General features: G+C 43.3%; 1 protein-coding gene across 1 annotated transcript in view; it reads left to right on the plus strand.

Annotated features, from left to right (window-relative positions):
* The window catches only part of LOC147633930 (3-hydroxyacyl-CoA dehydrogenase family protein), a 42,649-nt gene extending 23,704 nt beyond the window's left edge, over positions 1-18,945 (plus strand). The window contains exons 2-4 of the mRNA XM_086804996.1: positions 17,702-17,923; positions 18,019-18,131; positions 18,477-18,945. Coding sequence (XP_086661122.1) covers positions 17,702-17,923; positions 18,019-18,131; positions 18,477-18,810 — 669 coding nt within the window. The 3' untranslated portion in view covers positions 18,811-18,945. The remainder of the gene's footprint in view (positions 1-17,701; positions 17,924-18,018; positions 18,132-18,476) is intronic.
* Positions 18,946-22,043: the final 3,098 nt, after the last annotated feature.

Below are 22,043 nucleotides of genomic sequence, written 5' to 3' on the forward strand. Positions count from 1 at the left end.
CTCTGAAGGAACGATGGTGTATTTGCGAGTTCCGAAAGATTCCGAGACTTTACGGACAGGTAGATGTCCGAAATTATCCCCTAGATACTGTGGACCATTTCGTGTTACACGACGGATTGGTTCAGTTGCATATGAATTGGATTTGCCTTCTCATGTGAAACTTCATCCTGTATTTCATGTCAGTAGACTTAAGGAAGTACTGGGTGGAGCAGATCAGTTAGTTACTCCTCAAGAAATTATAGATGTCCAAGACATGACATTTGTTCCGTACAAACCTGAAAAGATTCTTGGATTTCGTGAACGAAGATTGCGTCATACGCTTATCACGGAATACAAGATCAAGTGGAAGGATCGTGTTGAGGAGGACGCTACATGGGAGACATTGACTTCTCTTCAGAGAGATTACCCTGGCTTTTTAGTGAGCTCAGGAGTGAGCTCTTAGAGGAAGGGGAGTATGTCATGTGCACAGTGGGTATCTACCGTGTGCTATACACATGCAAGACTAGTTTCGAGGCTTGGGGAAGCTTGGAACTAGGCAGGCTGATTGACGAGTTGAGTTAGGGATATACTAACGGGCGGGCACCCAAGTATGGACGGGCGGGCACCCAAGTGTGGACGCCCGATGACCGGCCAAGAGCCTATAAAAGGGTGGCCAAGGTTAGTTATTGTATTGTAGAGAGTCTCGCGAGTTTGTGAGAGCTCTATGGTCTTGGAGCCTGGATCTAGTGCAGACGTGCACCTGCTTTATGCAGCCGAGGCCGGCAGCAATCTCGAGGCCCGCGAGGGCAGCTTCGTGGCGGTATGGGACGTCACGAGGAGGAGATTGGTCGGTACGTCAACCTAGTTAGCTCAGCTCGTGGCTCGGTGGGGACAGCCAAGACTGTGGGCTCGCCCACGGTTGTCATGGTTGGGAGGTGAGTCAGGCCTGCACCCCCTTTGCTAGTTTGTTGCTCGTTTGTATGCAGGATTCGAGTTTCGAACCAAGATCGATCACGAGGGGATCCGTGGGGATTTGACAAGAAGGTTTAAGTTGACCCCAACCCACTATGTGGAATAATAGACTGCTACATGGCAACATGAGACGTGAAGGGCAAGAATCCATTCTTGTAGAGTGTGTGTGGAGTGCATGTGTGAGAGCATATCTTGATACAGAGTTTTGCACCCACTATTGGGCACTGATGACGTTAGTGGGGATGTCGTAGTATCTAGTCCATACTATGCATAATGGAGTTGATAGTTATATAGTCTTGTGGGTTGACTACCATGAGTATATAACATGCACGTTCCTAAAAGGTGAATTTGGGCATGTTCCTGGATTCATCTAGGTATATAATTCAGCCATATTAGCGGACATGCAGATTTCACATTGTGAAGTTTTCGTCTGAGTTGCGGCCAGTTGATATTGTGCTTATTCTTTCTATCTTTAGTGGTGCATTTGCCCTATCAACTACTTATTAGCTATACTAATTATTTCTATTTGCTACTTCCCTTAGTGCTAGGCTTCATTATGGCTGAGTCTGCCCTACATCTCCGGAGGTTTGACAGAAACTCAGTACGAAGGGCTTTGTGTGAATATATGCTCTTATGTGTGTGTGTGTGTGTGTGTGGAGTGCATGTGTGAGAGCATATCTTGATACAGAGTTCTACACCCACTATTGGGCACTGATGACATTAGTGGGGATGTCGTAGTATCTAGTCCATACTATGCATAATGGAGTTGATAGTTATATAGTCTTGTGGGTTGACTACCATGAGTATATAACATGCACATTCCTAAAAGGTGAATTTGGGCATGTTCCTAGATTCATCTAAGTATATATATATCATCTCCAGAGGGTCTACATGTACCTTTTCATGCTTGTACTGGTCATTTTTATGAGGCCTTGCATTGGCATTTTTAGCAGATATTATTTAGGATTTTTCTACCATTTTAGGCTTTTTATAGCATATTTATGCTACATGATAACTGTCGGCCTGCTACAGCTGGCTGACCAGCTCATATGAGGGATATATAAGGGAGCACACCCTTCCCTCATTTTTTCTCTCTTTCTTGTATATCTGTGGGGGGTCATTGGCTGTAGAAACAGTCTCTTATGCTTGTAAGCACCTACGGGCTTCCCTTGTGCTCATTTTCAGCAATAATCAACAGTTCCCAACCTTCTATAGTTTGTGCTTTGGGCTTATAACCTGTGTTTGCTCTCTCTTTCAGTTCCAAGGTACTCACTTCCGAAGCATCAGCATAGCAAGTGGAAAACCTAGTTGCAAGAGCTACCTTAGGTCAGCACAATTTTGCATTTAGGTTGGAAGTTTTTTCTAGTAGCCTGCGTGATGTGCCAAATCCGTTGAAGACTTGTTCTAGATTTGTTGAAGGCTCACCTCCCACCCAAACATCCCATGAGACCACCAATAAAGGTGGGGTATGAAGGGAGACCAAAGGGTATTTTGCCCTATATAGAAGGTTTAAGTTGACCCCAACCCACTATGTGGGATAATAGAGTGCTACATGGCAACATGAGAAGCGAAGGGCAAGAATCCATTCCAACACCCCCCGTGGATGCAAACCAAGGGTATGAAGGGAGACCAAGGGGCATTTTGCCCTATATAGAAGGTTTAAGTTGACCCCAACCCACTATGTGGGATAATAGACTGCTACATGGCAACATGAGAAGCGAAGGGCAAGAATCCATTCCAACACCCCCCGTGGATGCAAACCCAAAGCCGAGTTGTGCGTGGAGGGCGGAGCACCAAGCGAAATAGAGGTGTAGCACGCGGAAGACGGCCATCAACGGCCGGATCCCCCCTCATCCAAACATCCCATGAGACCACCAATAAAGGTGGGGGATGAGGGGAGACAAAGGGGCATTTTGCCCTATATAGAGGGGTTAAGTTAGATGGAAAAGCTACTTGAAGTGACACTAACAACAAGAATTTTCATTATTGCAATTTAGATTCTCTACTAAGGAGTGAATGTGCAATCTAGGCAACATCTCTCCACTCGTGAAGTCCATGGTATGATATGTGTATAGAGGCTTCATGAGAATCACCTCCTTTAAGGTATTTTATTACCAAAAAAAGTAATAAATTTTGTACAAGATTTGGGTAATCCAAGATCGCTAGCTTGCCACATACAACTTGACAATGAAAGTAAGATTCAAACAATTTGTTGATGCTAAATCTTCCAAGTGACTTAATCTTTAGACTCGTACCTTTACCAAAACCAACGATTGTCTCATCTACTTGTGTCAAATTTAAGTAAGCGATAGTTCTTATATAAGAGCTACCCATCATTTTTTTCTCGAGAAAAACATCCTTCTATTAGTTACCGATATAACAACCATGATGGCTAAAATACAAACTCATCCCCACATGGGAAGTGGGAGTCAAGATACATAAAAGGGAGGATGCTCGTCTCCTCTAGCTGGCCGTTCTAGGAGGAGGAGGCTATCTCATACAATGGGTGGAGGGGGAAACATCCACATAGGTGGTCTATAGTGCCAGGTGGGCTTGCCCTCACTATCAGTAAGAAAAGAACCTTGACGCTAGATCCTGAGGAAGGCCTCTCGGCACTTCTGCATACGGTCAAAGCCATCTAGCATCTTCCCCCATTGATCACGATGAATGATGTTGAGCCAGATACTCCGGATGGACTTGTGTAGGAGCCCAATGTAGCTAGGGTTTACATCTTGGTAGCTATGGTGGACCGTGGGTTGAATATGAAATTGACTGTGTGTGGTGTAGAGGGAGAGAGAATGAAATAATGGAAATAATGAAGACTAGTAGATGCACGACTCAATGAGGATTGAATTAATGTGATCAAAAGCTCCATCAAATACATGCTTTTATAGGCTTTTAGCCTTATCTTTTAACTCAATTAAATTTAGACCAAGTCTCCTTAAGGAAACTTCTTACACACTTGCACACACACTTACACAATATCAAATCCAATCCTAAAAGGTTGTTCACAAACACACACAAATATGCTACTACACTCATAAGGAGTGATCACATGCTATGGCTATGAATTTGCCCTTTGACGTTGGAGTCCATACAATGATAAATAGCAGGAGAACATGTTGTCTCCAGCATCCTGTAACTATTTGGCCGCCCTAGCTCAGCTTTTAGGTCAACAAAGTTTGACTTTTGCTTTTTCTTGCTTTTTGACCTAGACGGGTGCTTTTTCCAATTCCAACTTTAGGAACCCTGCTTCAATGTGTCCATCATCCTGTCCATGTGTCCGGGCATGAGTTATATCATGTTAAAAGAGCATGGAGGACCAAATAGTTACAATCTCCCTGTCGAGGATATGGACGTAATTGATAGTAGCTTGGTGCGGTGGCGGCGGGCGGAGCTGCACAAGTCGGCGACAGAGGAGCTGGGTGGCAGCCGGCGGAAACAACTGACCAGGGCGTGCAGCAAAGTGGTGCAAACGTTCTAGGCAAATGGAGAGGGTGGTGAGGCTTAAGATGGTGACGTTGATGATAATCTCCACACATTTCACCCACTCGATGCCCAAACAAGAGAGCTCTAGCTTCTTTTATACCTTGGGGAAGCCTTGCTTTTTACCAAAAGCTTGTCCATGCTTTGGCTTTTGCCTTTTACTCTTTGCTTTGGCTTTTGCTTCTTTTACTTTTATTAATAAAATAACCCATCTTTTAATAAAGTTGTTGTGCTTTGCTTTTCTGACTTCAGGGCCTTGCTTTTTAGCCCTGGAGCTTCTTTTTGGAAAAACGGCTTTTAGCTTTTTGGTCCAGCTCACTCTCCTCTTTCCAATGGTGCCCCTTGCTCGCGGTCAACCTAGTTTAACTTTTTGCTTTTTCTTGAGCCAACTTCGTGATTCTTGTTCCCATGCTTTCATCAACCTATCCAAAAAGAAAGGCCCTGAAGATGTAAAAGCATAAATCCAGAACTTTGGCTATTATTAAAATAATATTTAAAAGAAAATCAAAAGCTAGAAGAAAAAGCAAAAGCAAAAGCAAAGTGTGGCAAAAGCAAGGTCTCTCTCCAAGTATATAAGGAGCCATAACCCTCTTGGTGAGGCATAGAGAAAATCTTTGGAGCTATTACTTGAGGAGAACAAGAGAACCTTGTTGAGAGGTATCAACATCATCTTTCCTCTCTACTTCATCAAAATCACCCATCTCCTCCACCTCTGTTGGCGGCAACCCCTTTTGCAGCACCAACCACGCACACCACCGCTACCTCTGTGCCGCCCTATGAAGAAGCGACGTCGCCCAAAGCAGCTTGCCGCTGGCGCCGCCACCGCCCAGAGCCCCGCCTGCCGTCGCCGCCGCCCAGAGCCCGGATCCGCCCCTGCCCCAGAGCCACCTTCGCCACCTGTTGAGATGCCCTATTTGCTCCTCCACCTCCGCCTGTTGGCTGCCGTCTGCCATCTCCATGAGCTCCACCTTTCAACCGTCTTCTTTGGAGGGTTGTCTCCCATTGAAGAACCTCCTCCTCCCTTTTGGTGAACAAATCTTGGGCAATCATACACCACTCTCTTCCACAAGTTCTTTGAGGGATTTTTGTGAACAACATAGACTTGCTAATATCTTGGTACTAGTCCGGTGTAAGTCTCTTGTGGGTCATCCTCATGGTGAGCTCGACATCAGTTATCTTGTGCCTCGACATCAAACCTCGGCCCAATCTCGATATCGACACTTTTGTTTGATATTGTATTCATTTGTTGTATTGGTCCTGGCTTGGAAAAGCCCTTGGATTGTTCCTGAAATAAATTCTTGAAGAGGGGGCGGGGCCTGTTCCCCACTCAACGTTGTGTACTGTGTGAAACCCCTATTCCCATCTCTCTGTCCCCCTTCTCTCTCTCTCTATCTTTACCTCTCGTACATGTGGTTGCATCTATCACTGCACGCTCCGTTGGGCTTACAGTGGTATCAGAGCAGGATTTCTCTTGAAGAAATCTTTTCTAGGGTGACAGAACCATGTTGAGAGTTGAGGGAGACCAAGGGCCTCAAGAAGGGAACAACTATGAAGACAACCTAGGGCATCCAGAAGAGATCCAAGGTTGTCAATCCGTCTCTCATGAGACCGCAATTATAACATCAGCGGAATATCGAGATTTAAGTTCAAAAGGTATCTTCAAGATGAAGAGTTCCTAGCTTGGAGAGCCAAGAAGGAACAAGACTACAGAAGATGTCACGTGCACACGCAAAAGGTGTACAAGTGACATGGCATATCAGAGCATTCATAAGCATTTAGTAGATAGCAGTTAGGAACATCAAGTATTAGCCAGGCATTTTCAGCATATATATCATCAGGTGCAACATGTGTTTGGAGCTTCTACAGCACCCATCATCAGCACAGAAGGCATTCATAAGCGTTTAGAGCATTTATTATATCAGGTCATGTACTGTTAGGACCAGCCAACAGTAATATCCAGGAGGCGACAGCAGTATTTGGAATATTTTATGCAGTCATGAGCATTTATGGCTAGCCGACAGCAGTTCTCAGCAAACCGACCAGCAGCATAACCCATATATAAGAAGTTAATCATAATCAGCATTAGATATCTTCTCTTCTCAACGTTTTCCTTCCTTGGGAGCATTGGGAGTCAGCAGATCAGCAGTAGATTCAGCATAATCAGCATTCAGTCATCTTCCTGCCTCCTACATAGAGGAAAACTAGCATCCAGAAGGTGGACCTCAGCATTGGAGAAAGGATTAGTCGTCATCATCATTGTCCATCATCTCTTAAGCATCATTAAGTGAAGTTTAGTATTAGCCTAAGGTTGTTTACTACAATCAGTCCCCCGCATGTCACATTGGTATCAGAGCTTTACAGGGTAAGCAGGTTTAGTTCATGTTCATTCCAAAGGTCATTCAGTAAGTCAACATTTTAGTCGCTTCCGCTCAGTTAAATCCAATTCTCAAGATCTTGCAGGCCATCCTTAGGGTTTTCCCCTTAGGTATGCATCAGTAACCCATCCTTTTGCATTCTTGCACAACATATAGGGTTGCACAAGGCTTGCATCAACATAGCAATCATCGTAGTAGTCAGTCTAGCATTTTGCATCTGCAAGGCATACAGGTTTTACCCATGAGTTTTTGGGGAAGAATGACATCCATCATCAAAGGAGTAATTGGAGTTTTGGGCTTCAACTAGCAAAAGGGGGTTCTCTTCCACAGAATAAGATGGAAGTTTGCTCCAACATCGCCTCAGGAGGTTCAAGAACGACGGAGATGATGTGTGAAAGGATTCCACAGATAGGTTAGTGGTGACTCATGTATTTCCGAGCAGATCTACCAGCATTTGCCATGTAGTTCTCGCACTAAAGAAGTCTTTGGCTCAAACTCCTGCAGTCGACCTCAGTCCCGGCATAAGAAGTCAGAAGGGGGCAATGGTTTCCGTGGAGGAGGATCAGCAGAGTCGTCGAAAGGTTGCCAGGTGTACCACCCAACAACAGTTTAGCAGAGGGGAATGTCACGTGCACACCCAAAAGGTGTACAAGTGACATAGCATATTAGAGCATTCATAAGCATTTAGTAGATAGCATTTAGGAACATAAAGTATTACCCAGGCATTTTCAGCATATATATCATCAGGTGCAACATGTGTTTGGGCCTTCTACAGCACAGAAGGCATTCATAAGCATTTATTATATCAGGTCGTGTACTGTTAGGATCAGCCGACAGCTATATCCAGCAGGCGATAGCAGTATTTGGAATATTTTATGCAGTAGTGAGCATTTATGGCTGGCTGACAGCAGTTCTCAGCAAACCGACCAGCAGCAAAACCCATATACAAGAAGCGCATCATAATCAGCATTAGATATCTTCTCTTCTCAACGTTTTCCTTCCTTGGGAGCATTGGGAGTCAGCAGATCAGCAGTAGATTCAGCATAATCAGCATTCAGTCATCTTCCTGCCTCCTACATAGAGGAAAACCAGCAGCCAGAAGGTGGACCCCAGCATTGGAGAAAGGATTAGTCGTCATCATCAACATTCAGCATAGATCTATTCATAGATCTCAGTTGTAACCCTTGCATTTAATATAGCTGCATTGCATTGCATTGACAACATTGTCCATCTCTTAAGAATCATTAAGTGAAGTTTAGTATTAGCCTAAGGTTGTTTACTACGATCAATCCCCTGCATGTCACAAAAGAGCTAAGATGTTCGAAGACTTTATCAAAGACCAGACCACCGAAGCCAAAGGTATGGAAGCTGCTAAAGCCTACTTACGAGGTAAAGGGTTTTCCTTTAGAGAAGAACCCAGAGCCACCCGATCCATCACTCGTGGAGGACAGAGAGAAGCTACCCCTAGACCCGCTCTATCAGATGTAGCCTCTTCTTGCCAAGCAAAAGAGAAGAAGGCAAAGGAGCCTTCAACCGGCAAAGCAGACTTCAAACCAAGAGAGAAAAGCGTAAAGTTTGATACCTTTTATGGAAAGTGGGACACTCAAAAAGCTCTATCCTTCATCAAACAGTTTGATGCCACCTTTGGAGGCGAGGACTTCTTTGAAAAGTCCAAACTCCGCACAGTTTGTATGCACTTGAAAGATGCCGCCTTGAATTGGTGGCTAAAGGTGGTCCAAGAAGGGACCGAACCCACTTCATGGGCTGATTTCAAAACCATGTTTAGCAAGAAGTTCCTTCCCGCTACCTTCGAGGCAAATGTACATAAGGAATGGGATGAGGTAAAGCAAAGAGCGGAAGAAAGTATGGCAACATATCTTAATAACTTTTCAGCTGTCTCATTGAAGTTTACCTCATATACTCCTATTGTACCATTGATGGAAATGCGAAAGTTTGTCAATGGATTGCAACCAAAGCTTTATCAAGCAGTCTATATGATGGAACCTAAAACCTTGGAAGGAGCCCAAGACAAAGCCTTGCAAGCCGAAGCTCTATATATGCCTTGGATGGTGGGCAAATCAAAGAATGAGAATCGAGACTCATCCCAAAAGAAGAAGTTCAAAGGGGTATCTCAAGCAAGGAATGAGCCACAAGATAAGAACAAAAATGAGGATAAACCCCCATTGTACCAAAAGAAGCTATCCCGCAAGCAACTCGAGGATCATGTCAAAGAAGGTAAATGTTTCCAATGTGGAAAGAAAGGACATATGGCTGCAAAATGTCCTGACAAACCGAACCAAGAAGCCAAACCGCCCCAAAGTAATGCATTACCTAAAGAACTTCAACATGAAGATGATACTCCATCAGAGAAGAGGCAACTCTTCAAAGCTTGGGGCAAAGTGGCAAACCAACCAGTACTTATCCACTTCAATAGTGGTGCTACTCACCACTACATCTATCCACGAGTGGTTGAAGCCATGAACCTTCCTCCGAATAGATTCGGAACTCCTATTACAGCAAGTGCCGCTTTTGAAGGAATGTCAGCCAAGGTGACTCCTATTTTGGGAAAGCTCCGCTTACAGATTGGAGACTATGTGGATCATGAGAACTTTGTGGTTAGCAAAGTTGGACATTGTGATGTGATTTTGAGTATGCCTTGGCATAAGAAGATAGATCTAGCCATTGATTGGGCTGGAAATAAGATTAGGTTTCCTTTTAAAGGCAAGAATGTAACTTTTGATGTAGGAGTTGAGGGGAATTCCATTCCACTCATTAGTCATGTACAAGTTCCTAAAGCAATAAAGCAATCTATTTCTTCGTACTTAATATATGTAAGAGATCCAAAGGAATTTAAGGGTGATGAGTAACTCTCAACTCTTGATCATGAAAGGAAAGATTTCCTAAAGAAGTATGAGGATTGTTTTGCAGATACTCTTCCAGCAGAGCTATCTCCAAAGAGATCGGAAGATCATAAGATTGACATCATGCCAGGAAGCTCACCTCCTAATAGGCCTCCTTATCGAGTGAGTCAGGCTCAACAAGAGGAGATTATGAAGCAAATGACAGAGCTTTTGAAAAAGGGTTTGATTCGACCTAGCTCATCACCTTTTTGCTCCCCAGCTTTATTGGTTCAGAAAAAGGATGGTTCTTGGCGTATGTGCATTGATTACAGGGCTGTTAATAAGATCACTGTAAAAAACAAGTTTCCCATTCCTAGAATTGATGATATCCTAGATAGATTAGATGGAGCCACTATTTTTAGCAGGATTGACTTGAAGAGTGGATACCATCAAGTCAGGATTGTTCCAGAGGACATTCACAAGACCGCGTTTAGGACGACCTTTGGACTATATTAGTATTTGGTGATGCCTTTTGGTCTTACCAATGCCCCGGCTACCTTCAACCGAATGATGGAAATAATATTTCGAGCACATAGAAAGTTTGCAGCTACTTTCTTTGATGACATTAGTGTGCATTCAAAGAATAAATAAGAGCAAACGAAAGCACTTGGATATGGTATTTCAAGAATTGCAGAAGCACAAGTTGTATGTGAATGGCAAGAAGAGAGTTCTTTCTGTCAGAGATTCACTACTTGGGTCATATAGTGTCCAAGGAAGGGGTAAGAATGGACCCAGAAAAGGTCAAGGCTATTGTGGAATGGCCAGAGTTGACTAGTGTGCTTGCAGTTCGAAGTTTCCTTGGCTTATGCTCTTCTTACAGGAAGTCCATCAAGTGGTTTGCTGTGGTAGCAAGTCCACTTCATGATTTAAGAAAGAAAGCCATGGGATTTCGGTGGACCAAAGCTGAAAAAGAATCCTTTGAAGCACTAAAAGTTTATGCTAGTAAAGGACCGGTATTGATTATTCCAAATTTGTTGAGGCCATTCGTTCTAGAGTGTGATGTTTCAAGAGATTGCATTGGAGCGGTCTTGAATCAAGAAGGCCATGTCGTGGCCTATGAGAGTCGAAGACTTCAAGGAGCCGAAAAGATCGCACCCACCTACGAGAAAGAATTGATGGCTATCATACATGCTTTGAAGATTTGGAAACATTATCTTATGGTTGTTGAGTTTGTTATCAAGACAGATCATTAAAGTCTTAGGTATTTTATGTCTCAACCTAAGATATCAGAAAAGCATATAAGATGGGCTAGCTATTGGGCCCAATTTCATTTTCAGATTATGTATACTCATGGAAAAGACAACAAAGTAGCAGATTCTCTATCTCGAAGATTGTAACCGCTCCCTGCGGGAGACCTACAAATCGGAAGATAAAATACACATTATTAGATCACTTAACCAATACAAACAATGGAACAATACTTGCAACATTAAAACTGGAAATGATAAAGAACACTTGACATCATCACTGGGGCCGGAAAGGGCCGGTCCCCCCCTCAATACAGTTTGTATTTCTTGGAGTATTTATATGTACAAGTGTTCAAGGTTCCCAAGGCCAGATTTCTCCATAACATGGAGTGAATACAACTGAAAACAATAAGATTTCTGTCGATAAAGAATCGGTTGTCGGAGTAGACCAAATCACAGGCAGTCTCCCACCTTCACTGGGTGAATACCCACCCTTCACTGGTCTTCCGGGACCGTGCACCAACAGGCACGCCCGTACTAACACCTGGCAGGGTGAGGCACCGCGGAGGGAGTGATACCTGGTGCTCCCATGTAAGCTTTGCTCCCAGTTTCCCTCAAACCCCATTGACCTTCACTGGCTCCTTTGAATGTGAGGGCGTGATCAGGATACTCACGGGGAAAGATCACCATCCCAGTGGCCTTCCATAGTGAAGGAAACCGGTGGTGATGATTTCCTGCATAAGACTTGGAGAAACAACACTTAAATTTAATCTTATCTGAATTTGAATTACAGAAACAAGTACCTGATTGAGATTCAAATTAGGATCTAAGGAGAGGAGAGTGTCCCCTTTAATGCGGTCTTGGTTGGTGCAGACAGCAGCAGGAGGACAGTTGGAAGAAGAGACGAGGATTGCAGCAGCAACCAGTCCTGATGGTGGGTACAGGAGCAACAGCAGCCGGTACTGATGGTGGGTACAGGAGCAGCATCAGCTGGTGTTGATGGCGGGTTCAGGAGTAGCAGTAGCTAGTGCTAATGGCAGGTACAAGAGCAGTAGCAGCCAATGCTGATGGCGGGTACAGGAGCAGCAGCCGGCAGCAGGTCTCATGGCGGGTACAAGAGCAGCAGCTAGCAACAAGTCTGATGGCAGGTACAGGAGCAGCAACTGGCAACAGGAGAAAACCATTCGCCCTCCTCCAATCCAGTCTCGGTGCCCTCTTTCCATTAACCACTCCCATACCACCGTCCACGTGCTGGAGGGAATTTTTTTCCATGCAATCCTTAGTCTAAAATATTAGTAGGCCTTAATCAATGGTTAATCCTTGGGCACCCACATTGAAAGGTGTCCGGTCATAATTTTAAATGTGTGTAAACACCCAACCTTATAAATATTAAGGTTTATACTACTTTATAGATTTTACATTTGAAAAAGGTCAAAAGGCAATACTTACCACCTGTTCATACACCACACCAACTCGTCAGCAGACAGCACACCCACCATGGTACACTGGGGGCGTCCCCGTCCAGTGTACTGGCACGTCATAGCAGGCAAACACACGAAAATAAATCATGTGAAAACAAGTTTATGCACGTGCACATGTAATGGACAAAATCTCCCTTTCATGAAACTTGTACAAGAATTTCTTGTCGGAAACTGGCGTAATAGAAATGTGAAGTCCTGGTCTTCCTATGGAGTGACAGTCCCATAGGCAAAACATAAATCCTGGCATGGGCCTTCCTATATGGAGTGAAAATCCCATAGACAAAGCTCGGCACAAATAGCAGTCCTACCATGGAGTGACAATCCCATGGGTAAGACGCAATCCTGGTCATACATGGGTGGCAGCAAACAGGCTTCCGTCCATATGGCACAATATTGGTCACACACGGGTGGCATAAAACTAGTTCCCGTCCATGTGACACAAGATGACTGACCCTTTCACATGGGACACTAGCCTAGCCACATGTGAACATGGTACAAATCTGGCCGCTCTATGGAGTGACAGTCCCATAGAAGTGGCTCGAGAAATGGAGATGGACCAAATGGGGACAAAGACCCATGACCCATGCAGTTTCCACGGGATATCATTTGGACTTAACTATGATGAAAGATCTTTATGCTACAAATGAAGATTTCAAGGACATGTGGGACAGCTTGCAGAACGGAGACTTGGTGACTTCTTATGTCATCAAGGAAGGTTTTCTTATGATGCAAATCCGTTTATGTGTGACCAAGGATTTGAGACCAAAAGTAATGGAAGAATGCCATGCCCCACCTTATATGGGACATCGGGTATCATGACTTAGAAAGTCAAAAGCTAAGGAGCTCAAGGAACCCAAGCTTGTCCCCAGGTATTATGGACCTTTTCAGGTTACCAAGAAGATCAACGATGTATGTTAATCATTTGGACCTTCCAGATCATTGGACGATACATAATGCCTTCCATGTCAGTTTATTGAAGCCATATACAGGACTATCCCCAGAGGAGCATGTATTGGAGGATCCACCAGAAGTGGAAGAACAAGAAGAAATCTTACACCCGGAACAGATTTTATTTCATTCCGTGAGAAAAAGAGAAAAGACAGTGGTCAGAAAATTCCTCTTGAAATTTAAGAACGATGCGAAATGGATGCCAAAAGAGTACTTCAAGGACTGCCCAGCAAAGGCCTCTACGCATGCAACATTGGTGTTAGAGCATTCAAGCTCAACCCACTAAGCATTGTCCCAAGGAAGGTGCATAGTTCCAGCACAAGAATGCAATAGGGTAGCAGATGGAGTGGTCTGCAGAGCAAGCAAAGCCAGAGGAAGCCTTCCGTGAGGGTATGTACACAGAATTAGTACATCATTAAGTTCTCAGATCAGTTCCAAAGGCCTAGCAATAGGCATGATCAGTTCCAGTAGGGGACCCACGAATGTGTTAAGGGTAAGCATGGGGACTGCAGTGGAACAGATGCTCAATTCTTCAGCAAGACTTGGAAGTGGAGATTAGGAGTGAAGGTGCTCAGACAAAAATATAAGTCAATTGTCAGTAGCAGTTCAAAGTCGAAGTCAGTAAGTCAAATTCAATAGTAGTCTAGGGAGGAAGGATGACAAAGTGTCCACCCCGCCATCAAGTTTAGCAGAAGGGAATGTCACGTGCACGCCCGTGCCATGGCTAATTCCTATGCATGAACAGTCTTAATCCTTGGTTAAGTATCAGTAGGACAACATCAGCAACATCAACGTCTTTAGCATTACTCATAGCATCTACAGCATCCTCATCATCATCAGTAGCCACATCATCATTAGCATCATCAACATCATCATTAGCAGCCAACATCGTCATGATTCATGAGCATGAGGGGGGTCTGGCACCCTGTCGGCAGCCAGCAGGGCTCTGTCGGTTGCCAGCAGTGTTGTCCAGGCTATAGGCAGCATGGCGTAAAGTGTGGGCAACCTCAGTGAAAGTGCAGCATTAAAAGGTGATTTCAGCATTTTATTTGTCCACCAAGCAGGCCGACTGCTGTTGATACTGACCGACTAGCATCCCTCACATATATATAAGCAAAAGTCATAATTCAGCAAAACCAGCAAGTCATTTCAGTAATCAGCATTGAAGCTAGCAGAAGTAGTCATGTAAGAGGCAAGAGGTCACCCCTCCGGGGCTGACCAAGGGCCTGCACCATGTACAAGCTTTTATGCAACTTTTTTGTAACATATTAAAATACAGAAAATTATGACACCAATCTCTCTCTTCTTCTCTCTCCTGTGTCTTAATCATGTGTTAATCAGCATCAATGTTTGTAATCAGGCTTAGGGCTGTGGATCAGCACAGCAGCGAAGGCTTCCGCGCATGCAACACTAAATGCTGAAGAATGCTCTTTGCGGAGGCCTTGGGAACTATAGCACACCGAAGTGCTGCTTTGTTGAATGTATGCACAAGGCCGGATGATTGGTCTTTGTTCCTTGCCCCTAGGACTTATGGCCTTCCTTAGCTTCAGGGTAATGTTTAGACTGGCTACTAGTGCCGGAGGACTGCTTAGGTTTCCCATGGTTGTATTTCATCTCCATATCTATGGCAAGCTTGATGGCGTCAACCATGGTTTTGAGTCGGAAGCCCATAGAGAAAAACACCAAGGCTCTCTTTGTCAAACTTTTGAAGCCAAGTCCCGAGCTGGGTTACCTTACTGGTGTATTGAAGGATTGGCTACGATTTCTGGAGAAGACCTCAAAACTTGTCCTCCAACCTATCCAAATACTAGGGAGGTAAAAATCTGGTCCTGAAATCCTCCATAAAGGCTTCCCACGTTGCTATGAGTACACCCCCCCCCCCCCCCTTCCTTGCCCTGGGGTATGGTGGCCTTGCCAATCATTCCACCAAATGGTGGCATCACCTGTGAGGTGCTTCGATGCCAAAACAATTTTATGATGGTCATCCTTAGGAACAACAGAAAAATACGAAATAAATTGATGCAACCATGAATGAACAACATTGGCATCCATCTTACCATCATATTTACTGACCTGGATCCGCTCGTGAATGCTAGTTGTCTTCGAGTCGTTGCCAGTGCGTGTTGTACAATGAGAAGCAAGGCTTCAAACTCCTGCTTTCGAGTTTCCTCCATCTGCTGAAAACATTCTTGAGCAATGGCTTGCTCTTGAGCCTGTTCAGCTGCAAGGGAAGTCCACAGCCTCTCAAGTTCATGAGGCGAAGGAAAGGCATGTGGAGTCCACTAGAGCCCCTTTCACATACGAAAACATTGGGAAATGTTCAAGCTGGTGACAATACTAGAGTCTCAACTAGGATGGACCCCTCACCACCCAATCTGTGAAGGAAATCTGGGAGATTATCTATATAAAGCCCAAAGAGCATGGGTGAGAGGAGGAAGCCTTGTTTTACCCATTCGTGTTGTGCACAAGCTCTAAAAGCCTGTTCTTTGTGTGTACTCGGCGAGTGATAGGTCAATCAAGTACGTGGAACCGTGTTAAAGGCCTTGCAAAATCCACAAAACAATAGTACATCTTGTCCTCATCCAAAGCTTGTTTGGCCAATGGCTTGAACCTCTTGTTGCTCTACCCAATCACTCAGACATGCCTCTATTTGTGATGACCAACCATGATGGTCCAGTAGTTATGTTGTAACATGGTAAGCGGAAGCGTGCTGATTATATATGGGAATCAACACTAATTAATGCACAAACTGAACATGCACACAAAGGGAAGGGAAGAGATTCACATCTACCATGTATTAATTGAATATTGAATATCTACAATTGTTCATCGAATGGTGTGCGTTAAGCTACTCATGCATGTGACTTGACTATACTCATTGGTCCAAGCTGTACATGGCTAAAACCTGTTGTGCCGGGGCTGCCAACTGTTGATTCAGAGCTGAGACTTGAATGTCCAAGTGTGAATGTTGAGATATGATCCAAACCTTGCTATTTATAGGCTTCCTCTTGAGTAGCTGAAGTTAACAATCGGTAAACCTTTTGCATTTTTATAGCTGGAATAAAGTGAGTTTTTATTCCCCACTAAAGTAAACTGGAGAATGAAATCAGATGACTTTGGGCTATTGGTGTTGCCACCAACTTTGTGTTTTGCTAGCCCTTAGAGCATGATTCTTGAACTTGCATTGACTCTGCAAAATCAGACAATAGCACCTCTTGGTTGATCTCAGCTTGTAGGATCCAGGCTGTTCCTTGCATGTTGTTGGAATCCTTGTGACCTTGGTCTTCCATTGGTTCAAACTCTCCGACTTCTTCAGGTCCTTGAAGCTCTGCAACTGTTGAGGAAACGCAATTACCAATTTGTTTACACATTCTTAGGTGGTCCAAAACTGCCCCAAGTCTGGCTCTAAACTGAAGGATTCTGTGCACACATCACCCAATTAATTGGTGCACGTGACATTTGTGGCGTCATTGCCCTCCTTTCCCTGGTCCGCCCACCTCCTCTCGCTTGTGAATGGGTACAGTGATGTTCTCAGACCAATTTTGGGGTAAGCCATGACAAGACAGGTTCATTGAAAAGATCACTAGAATAGGTGCAGGTGCCAGGGGTTTCACAACCATGAGAGTAACTCCGATTGAAGGCCCTCATGGTCCTTTGCTTTACCATTTTCAAGTCTCTGGATAGCTTGGTTGACCGATTCAATAGTGAAAAGGGCAGATTGGTGGGCGATGGCATATCTCTGCAATGTGGATGGGGGGCTGGTTGGCTACATTGAGGAGCGGTGCCTGGATAGGCTTGCAATATGGCAGGGTCTACCAAGAAGCAAAGCGAAAAATCTTTGGAGTTTCTGCTGTCGAGAATGTCAAGAAGTTACTGCTTTTTTTTTCAAGTTGTGAGACCGCTTAATGTGACATCTGTACTTCCTCTTTCTTTGGATGTCCTATGGTTGGTGATGCATGCAAGGCCTTACATTTTCATTGTAGCCACCATTCTGTGGGGTGGTGCCTTTCGGGGCTTCCTTGGTTACTGCTTTTTTTTTCAAGTTGTGAGACTGCTTAATGTGACATCTGTACTTCCTCTTTCTTTGGATGTCCTATGGTTGGTGATGCATGCAAGGCCTTACATTTTCATTGTAGCCACCATTCTGTGGGGTGGTGCCTTTCGGGGCTTCCTTGGTTTACTTTACTGTGAAGGGAAAGCTTTGCTGTCCTGCAATATGAAGTGCGTGAGTGAGAAGGGAGGGTGTTGATTAGTGCAAGTAGTGTAGACAGTTAACCCCTTCACATCATTCATGGTGATGATATTTAGTGTGGCTTCATTTTTTTAAAGATGGGGACTGGCAAAACAATTTTGCACTTTACTGCATCTTGCAGGAACAAATGGATGAATCACTTGCACACATAAAGACCACCACCTTACTAGAAGACTTAAAGCCTGCGGATTTTGTGGTTGAAGCAGTCGCAGAGAACGAAGATTTAAAGAGGCAAATATTTGCTCAGCTGGACAAGTGTGTGAAGTCTTCGGCAATTTTGGCTTCAAATACGAGCTCTATCTCGATCACTCGGTTATCAACATCCACGGGACGCCCTCAGCAGGTGAAGGGGATTGTGTTTCTTTGTTCTCAAGGCGAGCTAGTTTGATTGATTCTCATCCTAATTTGTTTTTTTTTTTTGCTACTTTTTGTTGTAAGGTTATTGGCATGCATTTTATGAATCCGCCCCCAATAATGAAGCTTGTAGAAGTTGTCCGGGGCATGGCTACAGAGGACTCTGTGTTCGAAACAACCAAGGCCCTTGCGGAAAGGTTTGTTCTTGGAAGACCATGATGTAGAGAGTGGATGCACAGTTGTGTTCTTGTGCTCCTCTCATGGGTTTAAGTCCCATCTGCTGCACTTCAGTGCCATTGTAAGGATCTTATGTGGTCTGCCGGCTGGCCCATGCATGGTTGTGTTCTTGTGCTCCTCTCGTGAGTTTGAAGTCCCATCTGCTGCACTTCAGTGCCATTGTAAGGATCTTATGTGGTCTGAAGGCTGGCTATGGCGAAAAAGACTCATCATCATCCTCTTCTCTCTCTCTCTCTCTCTCTCTCTCTCTCTTCAACACGAGGTGGGCGCGAGAAATCTCTTACATTGCTCGCCTGTTTTGACAGGTTTGGAAAGACTGTAAGTTGCTCAAAGGATTATCCTGGTTTCATAGTCAACCGGATACTCATGCCCATGATCAATGAGGCCTTTTATGCACTCATGGAAGGGGTGGGCACAGCAGATGACATTGACAATGGTATGAAGCTGGGCACCAACCATCCGATGGGACCACTAGCATTGGCAGATTTTATCGGCCTTGATACATGTCTGTCTATCATGCGCGTTTTGTATCAAGGGCTTGGAGACAGCAAGTATCGACCCTGCCCTTTGCTTGTTCAATATGTGGATGCTGGCTGGCTTGGGAAAAAAAGTGGACGTGGTGTCTACCATCACTGTTGATATGAAGGTCGATTCCCAACCAGCAAGCAAGACGCTTGCTTCTGATCTCTTAAAGCTTTCTGTAATATAATGGCTTACTAACCCTCCTTATTAAGTGTATGTAATTGCAATAATAATATAAGTGTCATTTGTTATATTATATGCAAATATATTTACTGCGCTATAATTCTGTAATAGCACAATGAAATTCTCGTTTCTTAAGATACTTATCATAAGTACAATTTCTTATTATTTATGTAATGTTTGAATGTTTTTATCTATTACATATTAACGTGGACAACCAAGGCACAAGGACACGAGAGAAAAAAGAAATCTTGGATTTTAAAAAAATAAGAAGAAAAAATAACACGATTTGACCCTTTGTATTTCGGGTTCCATTCCTAATTTGACCCTTTGTATTTCGGTTTCCATTCCTAATTTGACCCTTTGTATTCCGGCTATCACTCTTGCGTTGTGCTTCTTAATGTCTTTTACATACCGCAGTAACACGTGGGTAGTACTAGTACTCAATTCATCAATGTGTCAAGAATTTTGTATTATTTTCTTAGTTTATACTAATGGTGTACTATTATACACACATCAACGTTCATTAAATTCATCTTCGTGATATAACATTGTCTTTTTTTAGTAGTAGCAGATTTTTACACACGACGTGACTTTTGGGAGGCGGGGGGGAGAGAGAGAGAGAGAAAAGAAAGTTATATTAACGTCTTCAAAAGACCCAAAGGGTCTATGAGACCAAAATGATGTATATATAGTGTCCATGAAATCTCTTCATGGATGAAATAAGAAAAAGCAATAGTAAACTAAAATTGAAAATTAAAAGCTAAGATCTGGGACTATGAGATTATACAAGATGAAAAATCTAGATCCTACTATGCCAGGTATATGGTACAATAAGCGATGGGATATGGAAGAGGTGAATAAAAACATTCAATCAGCCTTGTATGTCAAGCAAGAGCCCATCTAGTATGTCCATCATGGTGATATAAGAAAGCTAGAGAGAGAGAGAGAGAGAAGAAGAAGAAGAAGAAGAAGAAGAAGAAGAAGAATGTATTATCGTCCTTTGGGAGCCGATAAACGGCCTATGGGACCTTCACCCTCCACGAAATTATTACAAAGTTGTAAGAAACAAAAAAACAAAGCCTTCTCCCTTCATTGGAGGGAAATACAAAGTCTTCTCTCTTCATGGGAGTGATATGGAGCTTGTCGTATAGCCATGATGTTTAAGAATCTTGGTGATATAAATGCCTACAGCACCAAGACATGATATCCTTCTAGAATGGTACTAAAGTCCTTTCTTATGTGGTCATATTGTGGGCATGTTAAAAGGACATGTTCCTCCGTCTCCACTGCTCCCAAAGTGCATACTTTGCATAGTCTTTTCTCTCTTGGGATATTGCTCCATGCTCCTTTTTCAATCTCGAGTGTGTGTGACCTAGTCCGGATAAGTGCAAGACCTCTCCTTGCATTGGCGGGAATAGGCATGCTTATGTATTTCTGAGCATTGTCTTCTTCACTTAAGTATGTGATCCAATAGTTTGGGTTGATGTGTGAGCCATAATATTCAAATTTAGCCCTTTTTTCTGATGATTGCCATTTACAGTGGAGTGCTTCCAATAGTGCTTGATGAAATGCCTTCTCATCTACTTCATCTGATGCTTGCGACATTCGGAATATCCATTATCATGTTTTGGCACACAAAGCCACTCTACTTCCGATGTCTTAGCCTACATAAAATGGTCACTAGGAGATGATTGAAGGATGTACTTGGCTCTCCTTGTTGATTTATCCATTTATGGATATTAAGAGCCTATTGAGTCATTAGTGTCTTGATGTATACAATATATTTAATCAAGTAATCTTTTTATTTTGAAGGTGTTCATTTACTTTAATCCTCCTTAGCGTGAACTAGATCGACATTTTTTGTCATGGTATCAGATCTTGGGGTTTGCATAGCTAGATTAGATAGTAATTAGAGCCACTAGGTAGGATTAGATGGTAATTAGAGCCACTAGGTAGGATTAAGCAAATGATTAATGTTTAATTAAGGTTTTCATTTTTTCTTTCCATTAGGCTCAAGTTTTTTGCTCTTTTGTAATCCATCAAAGAGCTTGGACAACTTACTTTGCATCAAAGTTGAGGCTCCCAAGAAGATCAATCTCTTTCTATTGCTTTATTTGCACCTATGCCATGAGTGAGTGAGTTGTAAAAAAGTACAACTCTTACCTCCACTTATAACCCTCCCTACCTCCTACCCTGGTGAAAAATCTCAAGTCAAGTCAACCTTATAGCCCAAAGAAGGCAAGAAGCTAAGATGGACCACTCTAGCAAATGGCTGAGAGTATTGATTTAATGTATGTCTGATGATAGAGATTTCATCACTTGAGAGGGAGTGTTGAAAAACAAGTGATAAAGGGTACTGGGAATGAGTGGAAGTGTAAGGCCTAAAGGGCCACAAATCAAAGATTAAATGGTCCAAAGATAAAAGGTAATTTGTGAATATAAAAGGAGGGATTCCAGCTAGATCTAGATTTTATGTCTGTGTGTGTGTGTGTGTGTGTGGTGTTAAGTGATGGGCTTCATGATTAAAGAATTAAGATAAGTAATTCTATGAATTGAGATAAGTTAAATGACACATTAATACGCATGAGCATACTAATTTCTTGAAAATAGCTTGGACCCCAACGGCCTGCCTTTATAGCATTGGGAAAATATCCATTCGATCCTTGTTAGCACAAAGAGACACGACTCTTATTAGCATTCAATGGGTATACCCTATAAGCATTCAATGGGTATACCCTTTTCTAACATCAAGAGCTACCTTTGACTACATTCAATGCATCCAACTCATCGATCATGTCATGTGGGATATCCAAATTTACTTTCACCCATTTAGATTTGAATTATTACCTGACTTTTGAACAATATATCCTACATAATATTTCTTGAGGTTGCATGCTCCCCCTTCATGCCCAAATAGTTGTACCCTCCTCCACTTTTTTTCCAACCCTCCCCCTCAAATGATGAGCTCATATCATCCAACATGTTCCATGCCCTTTCAATTTACTAGCTTGTGGGCGAGTAAGGGCCCTCACCAACTCTCCCCCCATATCACATACCACCACCCAAAAATGGGTCACACTTGCATGCTCATAAAGGTCACTACTATGATCGCATGTTATGGATGTCTCCATCTATAATGCTCAGAGTTGTGAAAATATGAAATTTTA

The sequence above is a fragment of the Cibotium barometz genome, chromosome 11 (genome assembly GCF_041138505.1).
Source record: "Cibotium barometz isolate CiBa-2024 chromosome 11, ASM4113850v1, whole genome shotgun sequence".
Classification (NCBI taxonomy): domain Eukaryota; kingdom Viridiplantae; phylum Streptophyta; class Polypodiopsida; order Cyatheales; family Cibotiaceae; genus Cibotium; species Cibotium barometz.